Source organism: Urocitellus parryii, chromosome 1 (genome assembly GCF_045843805.1).
Source record: "Urocitellus parryii isolate mUroPar1 chromosome 1, mUroPar1.hap1, whole genome shotgun sequence".
Lineage (NCBI taxonomy): Eukaryota > Metazoa > Chordata > Mammalia > Rodentia > Sciuridae > Urocitellus > Urocitellus parryii.
In genome coordinates this window covers 174,221,616-174,234,172 of record NC_135531.1, presented here as the reverse complement: position 1 = coordinate 174,234,172, position 12,557 = coordinate 174,221,616, and the positions used below count along the sequence as shown (strand labels likewise).

The 12,557-nt window shown below is 42.6% G+C and overlaps 2 protein-coding genes across 3 annotated transcripts in view; one reads left to right on the top strand and one right to left on the bottom strand.

Annotated features, from left to right (window-relative positions):
• The window catches only part of Gpr39 (G protein-coupled receptor 39), a 195,148-nt gene extending 194,486 nt beyond the window's left edge, over positions 1 to 662 (top strand). The window contains exon 2 of the mRNA XM_077798163.1: positions 148 to 662. Within this exon, the coding sequence (XP_077654289.1) occupies positions 148 to 662 (515 nt within the window). The remainder of the gene's footprint in view (positions 1 to 147) is intronic.
• Positions 663 to 950: 288 nt separating this feature from the next.
• The window catches only part of Lypd1 (LY6/PLAUR domain containing 1), a 29,090-nt gene continuing 17,483 nt past the window's right edge, over positions 951 to 12,557 (bottom strand). For both annotated transcript variants that reach the window (XM_026409431.2, XM_026409432.2), the window contains one exon: positions 951 to 1,322. In XM_026409431.2, the coding sequence (XP_026265216.1) occupies positions 1,087 to 1,322 (236 nt within the window). In that variant the 3' untranslated portion in view covers positions 951 to 1,086. The remainder of the gene's footprint in view (positions 1,323 to 12,557) is intronic.

Genomic DNA, 12,557 nt, shown 5'->3' with positions numbered 1-12,557 from the left:
TTGGTACCATTTCCTGGCCAGTAAGCACAGAACCAAGGGGCTAAATATTTTATGTTTTTATTTATTTATTTATTTATATTTATTTATTTTTGTTCTCATGCTGTTTTTTCCCCCCTCTTCCTCTCTCTTTCTCCCTCTCCTCCTCAGGACTGATCGTTGTGACATTAGCAGTATGCTGGATGCCAAACCAGATTCGAAGGATCATGGCTGCAGCCAAGCCCAAGGATAACTGGACCAGGTCCTACTTCCAGGCATACATGATCCTCCTACCCTTCTCCGACACCTTCTTCTACCTCAGTTCGGTGGTCAACCCGCTCCTGTACAACGTGTCCTCGCAACAGTTCCGCAGGGTGTTTGGGCAGGTGCTGCGCTGCCACCTGACCCTCGAGCATGCCAACCAGGAGAAGCGCCTGCGCGCCCACGGACGCTCCACCACCGACAGCGCCCGCTCCGCCCGCAGCCCGCTCATCTTCTTGGCTTCCCAGCGCGGTTCTTCTGCAAGGCGAACTAACAAGGTTTTCTTAAGCACTTTTCAAAGTGAGGCCAAGCCCGAGTCTGAGTCTGATCCCCAGCAACTGAGTCAGGAGTCACCACAGCCCAACCCAGAGACGAAACCAGCCAATTCTGCTGTCGAGAATGGTTTTCAGGAGCATGAAGTGTGAAATGTCAAACAAGGAAACCTTGAGTGGGAACTGGCCCTTCCCCCACGAAAGCAAGTCACAAAATAAACAGTGCCCCATCCGGGACAGAATGGAAGCTAGCGGCCCTGGGAAGGCAGATGCCCCACCTTAGCGGCTTCTAAAGGCTGATTCTGCCAGCCTTGCCTGGCTGGTTAACATGAACCCGGGTGCTGCACTTCTGCACCTCTCCCTCCCTTGAGTACACATTGAAAATTCAGTCCGACTGAATTTATTCAGAGCTTACAAAAGTGTTTTACAGGGAGCTCTTTCATTATTTGCAAATGAACGAAAAGAGAACAGACACCCCTCTCTACCCAGAATAAAAGGACAACTCAGAAGAGGTGGGGGAGGTGGAAGAACGAGGGCCAGGAGAACAATGCAGGTAGCGATGGCATCTCTGTCAGCTTCAGCAGTGTGCCAAGAAGAGGGCTAATTTGAGGAGCAGGATGGTGGTGGGGAGCCCTGGCCTGAGGGCTGAAGCAGAACTGCCTCTTTTCTTGGGCCTTGGCCCGTTGCAAAGAGGGGTGTTGCAGCAGCTGATGCACACTGAGTTCAGCTTCCCCGGGGAGCAGAAGGACTGGTACCCGGCCGAGGCAATGAGACAGGCCGCTGACGATGCACATGACTTGCGGTACATGATCCCTGCAACACAGACCCAAAGGAGCTGGGTTAAGGTGTTGGCCAAAGGACAGTTATCCCTTTGAGCTTAAATTCAAATGGAGGCTCCTCCTTACTCCTCCCACAGCCCAGAGTCTTGGTGGGGCCAAGGGTTATTTCACTGAACTCCCCAAATACACAAGACCTATGGTAAAAGAGGCAATCATTATTTCACTACTTTTGACAAAATTGTTCCAAAAGGTATTTTAGATGCCAACACCAGTGAATAAAGAGCTGTTAAAAATCAAAGCCTTTTTTTTAAAGCTAGTGTTCATACTTTGTACTCAACACAAAGATTTTTATTTACTTTTTTGGTTCAAAATATCTCATGCCAGGAGGACCACACACAGCTGTTACTACTTTATCGGTGACCAAAGAGAGATGGCTCTCAACTGTGTGTTTCTTATATCCTAGAATTCTTTGTCTAAAACCCAAATCCCCAAAAAGGAATATAAATCCAGTCCCTACTGCACAGGCCTGATTTTTCCCAGAGGTGATGGTCCATGGGATTTGATGGAGAGGTGGCCTGGCTGACAGTGTGCCCAGGACAACTTCATCCTCAGGGAGGAAGAAGCTCTGCCCTTAGGATAAATGGTCATTTGCCAAGTTGGCATCAAAAAGCTGGCATTCAATAATGCATGCCATCCGGGCATTAAAAAAAAAAAGAGCTTCCTGAGAAGACGGGAGGGCTTGACTGGAGGAACATATGTGCTCTGTCCAGTTGCACTGCAGTCATCAAATTAGGGTGTCCTAGATAATCATTTGACTTCTGAAAGCCAAAAGTCCACTCATATTAAATAATAAGTTTATCTAAGGGCTTTCCTGGATTCCAGACACTATTCGGAGGGTTTCAATATCCTAGTTCATTCACTACCGTGCTATAGTTTGAATCTGGAGCATCAGTCAGAGGCCCTCCTGGTAAAGACTTGCTTCCTAACAAGGCACTACAAGGAAGTAGTGGAAATTTTTAAGAAACCGGGCCTTGTAAGAAAGAGGTCTTGGGTCACCCAGGGCATGCCCTCAAGGGGGATTGTGAACTTCAGCCTGTTCCTCCCTCTTCTTTCCTTCCTGGCTATGAGATGGAGCTCCTACACATGCCCCCCTACCATGATTTGTGGCTTTGTCATCCATCGGCCCATAACTCTTGTCTGCAACCTCCACAACTGTTATCCCAAATAAACCTTTCCTTTGCCTAAGCTGATGATCTCAGTTCATCATCTTTGTTGCTACCTAACGGAAAGCTGACTAACATATACCAAGAGCAGCCCTCCAATGGAGGTTCCCATGATCCACCTCACTGTACAGATCAGGGGCCTGAGGGCCAGTAGCCAAGGGTATAGCAACTTGCCTGAGGTCACACAAGTAGAAAGTGGAACAGGTGGGACTTAAACCTGGAATTCTGGCTCTCTGTTGCCAGCACAGTAGACAGCCAAATAGCCATGAAAATGGTGGAGTTTGCGGGGGGTGGGGGTGGCGGGGGCGAGGCATGACTTTATTAGGAAGACAGTTTGGGGTATGTGTGGTTATCTTATATGAATTACCTTTTTGGATAGATAATGTTTAATTCTGATGCTGGACTTGGAAGTGAATGGTCTCAGCCTGTTGGCCGCTCGGCACATCCCACCAGTAGCAGGGTCTCTTTTCCTACTAACTCCCCGCAGGTATATTTTGGGCATGGGCTCCCTCCTCCATGAGAATTGCCACTTTGGGAGTGTAGAAATAGTAAAGAATCAAACTGCCTAAAACTTAAAAGTGGGAGGTAAAGAAACGCTTTAGAATTGCCTTAAAAACATGCAATTTTATGTCATTTTTTTTTCTCTAACTACATGTTTGTAAGGACTGATTTTCTAACACTTTTAGAAAATCCTGGAAGGTAACTGCTCTAGCACTATGAAGCCCATGTACAGAGGATGTGTGTATGTGTACGTGTGGGAGGCATTGTTTGATTTCTAAGGAATATGCTTCAGGTATTCTCTACATTTTCTATTCATGTCCCCCCCTTTTTTAGGAAATTTAAGTTTTACTTACTGTCTTTTTATTCTAAAATTCTAAAAGCACTGCCATTTGCCAGTTCAGCTACAGTGAACTTCTACCATTGAAGTGAATTTTAAAGAATTTAAAATATATTTTTGACTGAATATGTTTTTCACTGTAGCAAAGTTCAAATAGGCTAAGGTTTTTTTTTTTTTTTTTTTTTTTAAAGTGGCTCCTGACCACCACTGCCGAACCTAGGGCCTCCACAGTCACCTTTGAGGCATACTGACATTGTGTTTGGTGTCCCACTTTTTAATGCCTACTTCTGCATATTTACATACGGTATCTATGGAGAAACAGAGTCTGCTTGTGCACATGTGTCCATGGTGTCACACCCAGTGTGCCATTCTTCAATTTGCATTTTTACTTAGTGACATTGCTGGAGGTTTATTTTTGAGCAGAACTTTGTAGGGTTATGGGGCAATATGTCAATCAATGGAAGGGTAACTGATGTGATGCAGCAATCTGTATACGGGATAAAATTGGGAGTTCATAACTCATTTGAATCAAACTGTGAAATATGATGTATGAGGAACTATGTAATGTTTCGAACGACCAACAATAAAAAAAAAAAAAAAAAAAAAGAATAGGTTAAAGAGAACATGAGGTTATGAAGAGAAGAACCCGCAAAGCCAAAATCTGTACATCCGATGAGACCCTCATGTCTTTAACCAGAAACAATTTATCTTCACAAGAGATGTTACGAGGAGGGTAGATCTGTGGCCAGAAGCAAGCTCTTAAGTTGGTGACTCATGAACTGATGCTAATACCACAAAAAGGCTTTCTGAAGGAGGAGGGTGAGCACTCCATGAAAAGAGAGGCATTTCCTGGGTTCTAAGATGAAGAAAGAGAGAGAAAGGGGTCTGCTGGCAGACAGTGTATTGTCTGTGAGCCAGGGCCATGAGTCTGAAAGCAAAGTGGAAGTCCTAGTCTGGAGACTATAGCTAGAGATGCTCTGGGTGAGACTGGATGTGGCTAAAGAGGTTTCTAATTATGGCATTTGCTGGTAAATGGATGGAACTGGAGACTATCATGCTAAGGGAAATAAGCCAGCCTCACAAAGCCAAAGGTCAAATGTTTTCTCTGATATGTGGAAACTCATCTAAAGTAAGGAAATAAGGGGGAGAAAAAAAGGGAAAAGAGGGAGGGATTCAATCAAAAAAAGAAGGAAGATCTGTTGGCTAGATGAAGGGAACTGGCGGGGTTGGGGGAGAAGAGAGAAGGGAAGAAGAGGAATGAATCTAACTTAACTTTCCTATGTACGTACATAAATATACCACAGTGAATCTCACATTATGTATAACCAAAAGACACTGACCAAAAATAGAAAAAAAATTCCAAAAGCAAAAAGCAGAAAGATCAGTAGAGTAAAAGGAAGGGAACAAAGAGAGGGAGGAGAAAAGAGAAAGGGGGAAATACTGGGAATTGAATTTGAGTAGATTATATTCCATGCTTTTAAAATTATGTCAGAATGAATCCTAATGTTATATATAACCAAATAGAAACAAAAAAATGTAAAAAAAAAAGAAAAGAAATTGGGGAGGAAGGTGTATAGGGAGGGTCAGGAGTGGAGTTGGCGTATGTGGAGCAGTTACATATTGTTCTTCATATAAACCTTTATCATGGGTAAAGAAAAAGAGGTCTCTAACTTCACAAAAGGCCAGTGCACAGGTATGTAGATGCTGGCGATGGAGATATTCATAAACAACAATGAAAAAGTACCCTAAAAATAAACTGTGGCAGTGGTAGAAGAAAGAGGTAGGAAATATTGTAGCAGGAGGAATGGGGAATTTCAGATTAAAATGGACTTTGAGAAAACAGAAATGTGTTCTGCTCACGTTCTTGATTGAAATGAGCTTACTGGAGATGACAGGGTGCCTTTGAGAAGTAGGATTCGGCTGTGTAGGGAGACTGGGGCAGAGAGGTTGATCATTTGGAATCTGCAAAGCGACCTCTCCCAGGGCCTCACATAAAGAAAGGTGAGCATTCAGGGTGAACTCTATCTTCAGCAAGCACCTGTAAATGAAGAGGAAGTCCTAGGACAAACCGGAGTGGTCTGGGGAATATTAAGGATTGTCCTAGAAGAAGTAGGTGACTAGATATCACACAGCTGCCTGGGAGCTTAAAGAAAATGCCATTAGGCTTTGGCATATGGAAGCCAGGGATGGTGGGGTGTGCGTAAAAAGCCACTGGAGGGAATCTAAAGCAAAAAGGGTGGAGATGTGTCTGATAAGTCCAGCTGAAAGGGAATATGTCACTAAGTGGAAGGGCAGGTGGGAGTACAGAACAATGACAAGTTCTACCACTCATTTGTTTATCATGACAAAGGCCAAGTGGATCTCAGATTTAAATGTTGGGAAAAAAAATAAGACCATAAAAGTACTAAAAGATCCTTTGGAATTGTATGTAATTCTTTTATCATGGAAGAGTAGTATATAGGCTATTTTATGATACAACCCCCAAAAAACCATTACAGAAAGGATTGATAAATTAGACGAGAAAAACAATTTTTAATATATCTGTCTGGTAAATTCCCTAAACAAAAGTGAAAAGACAGGGAGAGTAACTGTAATTCAAATCACGAAGAGCAAACTTCCTTAATATGTAAAAGGTCCTAGAAATCTGTAAGGAATGAATAAGAAGTAATAAGTCAGTGAGGAATAAATAAATAATAACACATTTATAAGATGGAGGAAGCAAAGGGACAGTTTGCAGGCAAGGACACAGAGCTTTGGAACACAGGAAAAGATACATGCTCTCATTCATCATAAAGAGACATGCAAATTACAACACATGGAGATACAATTCTTATTTATCACTTGGGTAAAGATCAAAAAGCTCGTTAGCACTGTTTTCAGGGGTCTGGGAAACAGGCCCTTTCCCACACTGTTGTTCACAAGGGTAAACAGCTGTAAATGCCGCAAAGGTGAAGAGGCGACAGCTATCAACATTATGAGATGCACATACTCTTTGACCCAGCAATGCTACTTTGATGAATTTATTCAGCAGACATTCACACATGTGCATAAACCAGGTTATTCATCAGAGTGGTTTTGAGAAGAAAAAGAATGGATGATCACTCTACCCTTTACCAGGGAGGCTGGAAAACATCCAGTGTCTTATTCACACAAAGGATTTCACCCAGCTGTAAATGAAGGAGGAATAAACTCAGATATTTTGTTAAAAGCAAAGTGCAACTGGACAGTTCCTTGCTACCTTCCTTATTTTGTTCCTTTTTTAAAACTATCTAACAAATAAATTTATGCTTCTTACTGTGTTCTAGATACAGTCTTAATATTAACCCACTTATTCTTTTTATAACTCTAGCAATAATCCTCACTTTGCAAATGGAGAAACTGAGGCAGGCAGCATTTAATTGCTTAGGGGCCATAAAGGTAATATGCGGTAGAGCTGGGATTTGAACACAGGAAGCAGGCTTTAGAATCTACACTCTTAAGCCTTCTATTACATTGCTATGCAAAAATATGTATCCATTTGGGGGAAAATGGTGAAAGTTATACACATACATGCATATTTTAATTACATATACATATTTCTGAAGGAATACACAATAAAGATAATAATGGCTGTTTCTGAGGAGTAGTACTGGGTGACTATAGAGTAGGGGTAAACACACACACACACACACACACCTGTTAACTTTAATTACTACTTAAAATCAGGACCTTAGAGATAAAGTACCTTTTTAAAAAATGACCTTTTAAAATAAACAACAACCTGTAAGCAATTTAATCATATGGATTCTCTTTCCCAGTGTGGCACAGGGTCTTCTAGCTGTGTGCACCAGAGGCTCCTGGGAAAGAACACACTCTCAGAAAGAGTGCCCTAAAGCCCGAGTCTTGGGGTCACAGAGCAAGGTGACTTGTGTATGTCTTTTTGTTTTTTCTTTTTTTAAAAAAATACTTTTTTTAAAAGATGTCAATGGACCTTTATTTTATTGATTTATTTATATGTGATGCTGGGAATCGAACCCAGTGCCTCGCACATGCCAGGCAGGTGCTCTACCACTGAGCCACAACCTGGGCCTGAGGGAGGAAGTTTTGTGAGTGAAAGCCCCACCGGCCTTCTCAAGGACTGGTGATGGGAGTATATATCAGCATATTGAAACAATGTATAATATACACATACATTTTTTATGTGGTGCTGGGGATTGAACTCAGCGCTTTGCTCATGCTAAGCATGAACTCTGCACTGAGCTAAACCTCCAGCCCAATAATAATTTAAAATACATCCAACAGTTCCAATCCTCGGCATTTACTCTTCAAGACAAAACACACTCTCACATACTTAACAGGAAAAAGGTACATTTATACCATGAAATGTTAAACAACAGTGAAAAGGAAATTGCAGCGTTCTATACTGATCTGGAAAGTTCTCACTGAATAGAAAAATGAAGTTCTAAATGACATTCAAATATACCATTTATGTAACAAAACAAAACAAAACACAAAGCAACATCATACCCTTTCTGGTGATTTGGGTAGGGGGATGTGTGTATATATCTGAGTGTGTGAGCTTAAATTTCTAAGTAAAATCAGAGCAAGAGGTCCAGAAAATTATGTATTAAACAGCATAGTCCTTTTAGGGATGGGTAACAGTCAAGAACCATTTTTGATAACCTGAATGATTTACAGTAAAAATATATTCATAGATGGATTGCATCTGTAAATTACAAATTAATAGAATTGATGACTATAAACCCAGTGAATTTCCTTACCGCAATCTCTAAGACTTAGTGAACCCAGCAGTGGCATGTGGCAACTGGGGTGACCGATGGGTCCATATCACGGTGGGTGGCCAGAATGCATCCCAGCCTCTCAAATGAGGCTTCCCTACAACATTAGATGGGTTTGGTGAAGGGCACCATGGCTCAGCATGAATTCAGTAGCACTGTGGCTGCAGCTGGCCACAGGTGGATTCCTCGGAACATTTACGACTAACCTGTCACCTACACCACTGCTGGGTTAGGGCAGGAGAAGGTAATGACCAAGAGCAGGAGCAAGATGCCTGGAGATTTCCCCAAAGAGCTGAGGGATGCTTCCTATAACCCCAACTCCCATTTGATTTTTCTCTTAATCACTTCTAATATTTTAAGACACTTTATTGGAATATTTTTATTAGTGGAATGTAAGCCCTAGCAATTAGAATGGTACCTGGCACATAATGACTCAATGGTATTTATCCAAAGAATAAATGAGTGAATGAAAGGGAGGAGGAGGATAATCTAAAGAGGGTCTGGTGTTCCCATGACAGTGTGTGTGTGTTTCTGACAAACTGTGGCCAGAGTTTTTATTCCTCGGTTGGTGGGGACTGAGTAGCAAGGTTACACGAAGTAAAACAAGTCTCCAGGGGTAGGTTGACACAAGCAGAGCTGTGAGAGGCTCTGATCTTGGTAAAGGAGATTCAGACCCACGGCCAGCAGGCTCGGCTGGTTGATGAAGGGCTGTCTATCAAATTTGGCTGGGCTAATCCCAGCTTGGACTTGCTCCTGTTGCTCTGCCCCGTAGGGGTACAGAGATGTATCCCATCAATGCCAAGTCATTTCTCACAGGTTTAATCTGTAGACCAGATGTTTGTTCATGCAACACACCACCCGCTATCACCAAATTAATCAAGACACCCAGCATTTAAAACTTTAATCCTCTTTAAGTCTTTAGAGAGGTGATGGCCTCCTGGGGGCTCTTGGATTTAGATGGGTGGCTATGCATGCTTGCTTCAAAATTACCACACATGGTTCTCCCCAAGGAACTCATTTCTATTAATCTGCCTTATTTAGGCTGTGAATGAGGGGGCATGCCAAGGAATGAAGGAAAGGGTAAATGAAATACTGTGGTTAGTTCCAGGGGAGTTCATTCTATTGTAGCAATTGTACCGGTTCCACGGGACCTATGAAATTGGACTATGGAGGAATTTCTGCTGAAAAGGTAGAATATGGAACTAAGGAAATAGGGACTGGATCCTCTGGAATTTAATGTATATATTTAAACTGAAATGCAACCACGTAGATGCTCAAATACATTTTTCCACCATGGTATGTCTCTCCTGTTTTACAAACATCAGAAATGATCCCTCCAAGTTAAATGAACTATCTATTATGTGTAAGGCTTTTAGAAAAGTGCTGGACACAAAGTAGGTGTTTGCTGCTGTAGTTGTTACTATCATCATCTCTGCCCAGGAGACATTTTCTGACTTATGCCTTTAATTCTTTCAAGTGGCTAGCTCTGGCATTTACACTCCCCAGGGTGCTTAGCCCAGAGGGGACAGTGATTTCAACAATCACTGATTGATTTACTTAACATTTAAAATTATTGCCTTCTATTCCCCCCACCCCAGCCTTACACACTCTAGCTCTTCCTGGATCCTATTTGGGCCACATCTCAGCAGACACGTTGGTTTTGCTTTGAGAGGGAGGATGACCAAAGGCAAACCAGGAGATGTGCAGAAGGAGCAAGAGAGCAAGCTAGAGGGTTTAGAAGTTGATGTGGATGCTGGATGGCCCCTGTCTCCTTTGCAGTGAGCACTCTGTCAGGCATCAGGCTTGCTTTACATGGTTGAATTATTGATTACAAAGGGGGAAGAAGAAAGATGGTGTTTTCTCTTTGTTTGAGTCTAGTTCTTTTTGCTTGCTCCTAATACAGCTGGGTCGCCACAACTGGAGTAGGCAGAATAAAAAGCAACTGTAACACCCTTCTGAGAGCCAGTTGAGCTCAAGAGGAGTCTCAGCTTTGGAATTTCACATTCATGAGAATTGGAATATCTTTCTTAGGCTGGCAGTCTGATCCAGAAGCCTGAAGGTTGACTGACTGGCAGCAGACGGTTATATGTTTCTTTAATGAACTGAACACTGACATGGTGTTGGCCCAAACCTTTGGAACTTTGCCAATTATTTAGTACTTCACCAGGGGGCTGACCAGAAGGTGCTCCCAGTTCCTGATAAGAGCAGTGCTAGAACTCCACCACGCTAGAGGGGTTCAAATGGTGCTGCCTCTCAGACATTCACATGTAGAATTACCTGGGCATTCCTCAAATATGCAGATCCCCAGAACCCACAGGTAATTCTGACACAGTTGAACTAACTTTCCAAATTAATTCTTTGAGATACCAAAAGTTCATAGACTGTAAAAGCACATTTTAATTTTTCCAAGAAGTCTTCTCACTCAGAGCAAAGATTGCATTCTGCATTTGGACCTGGCTTCCCCTCTGTTGCAGGGAAGAACAACAGGAAGCCTCCAACACCCCAAGGAGCTGCAGACATGGAGAAAGAGGTGAGGATGTTTCTTCTTCATCTTTGTCCTGGCTGGCACTTGTCAGTCATTTCCTTTCTACCCCATTGTTATGGCTGACCTGCCTTATCAGCTCACTGGAGGATAGGCTCCCCCGGCCCCAGGCACCTGCCTTTCAAAGACTTCAACTGTTGAGGGTATGCACCTCACTATATATCAATAAGCAGCCAGGTGAGGAATCTGGGCCACTCCTGCAGCCCAGGTGAGGATCAGGCCAGTGCTAATTTGGCAACTGCTCACTAAGGTGGTTTCTTCCCTTTAGCCCTGTGATATCCTCCCTGTGATATCCTCCCGGGATATTAAAATTCACACTGCATACAGTTTCAATTCTAGGGAATGACATGCTTTTCTGTGAAGGGCTAGATAATAAAATTTTTGACCTCTGCAGGTCAAAGGATATTCTGTCAAGGCTACTGTATTCCCATATTCTGGTGGGAGCAAGTAGACTTGGTGGGCTGCAATAAAACTACTTACCGAAACAGGCTATAGTTTTCTGTTAGGGCTGCCAGAACAAAATATCTCAGTTTGTGTGGCTTAAAAGAAATTTATGCTTTCCCAGTTCTGGAGACTAGAAGTTCAAGATCAAGGTGCAGAGAAATTCAGTTCTGGTGAACGCTTTCCTCCTGGTTGATAACTAGCTGCCTTCTCTCTGTGTTTTCACGTGATTTGGTGTGCGCATTCGTGCCAAAAGAGATCGAGCTAAGGCACCTTTTTGTCTGTCTTATAAGGACAATAATCCCATCAGACCAGGGCCCTACCCTCATGACCTCATGATTGTCTCTCAAAGGCTCGTTCTCCAAATAGCATTACACTGGGGACCAGGGCTGCAACATATGAATTTGGGGGAGGACGTGATTCAGTTCATAACATAGGTAATGCGCTGGATTTGCCATAGTTTGCTGACCTTCGTTCTATTCTATCAAAATCCTATCACTGTTACATTATAAAAACTGCCCCTTCCACTCAGTCTTTCTTCTGCAGTTATATGAGGGGAGCCACCAACAGTTTGGAACATTTGCTTTGGGACAAACTCAAAAAAGGTCTCTCTGAGTTCCATGTGTGTCTACTCAAAGGCTCCTCTATCAAAGGCCTTTGCAAGTTTTACAGTGTTTATAGAACCTTCTCTTATTTTAAAATGTATTTTCATTGAACTGTCTCTGCAGCAGCCTGCTCTTCAGAGCAGGTCCAAACCCTGCAGTTGGTTCAGAATCCACAGGAATGCATAGCAGTGGCTACAAGGGGAGAAGGAAAAAGAAAGGCAAAGTTGGAGTCACGACCTGAAGGCTGTTCCCAGCATGGCCCGGATGCAGGCCTGTTGAGTAAAACTAGCATTTAAATGTCTTGTGGTGCTATTCTATTTTAAACCAAAACCCTGCAGGAAAACCTGTGCAGAGCCTCCCCTGAGGTTCTGATCAGTGCACCTGTCTTTCTCTTTTTGACTTCCTGTCTAGTCCTTTCTAGTATGATTCAGAAGCTGCGTCAGTTAAGGAGGTCTAACACAAAAGTTCCAGCATGCCTTGTTTTCTGTAATGTCCTCATTGTAACCCTGCTGGTTCAAGAGGGTTGGGCTCCATTGTTCTCCCTTCTACTTTTCAGAATAGAAGAATTTTTTAATGTGCCATATATAGTAGGTGTGGTAACTTTCTCCCCCACTGGGCTTAGCTGGAATTTTTTTTTTATGCACTTTAAGGAATTTTATGGCTTTCTAAGTCTCCTTAAAAACATCACACTTGACAATGAGAAGTAAAAAAATAATAATAATTAATAAGTTTGTTTCTTTTAGAAAAAACTATTTTCAGGTGAATTTATATTGTGGAAGAGATAATCTGGAGCTGAAATGGCCATGTTACTTACTAAAAAGGTATTTGGTTGTAAAGGGGAC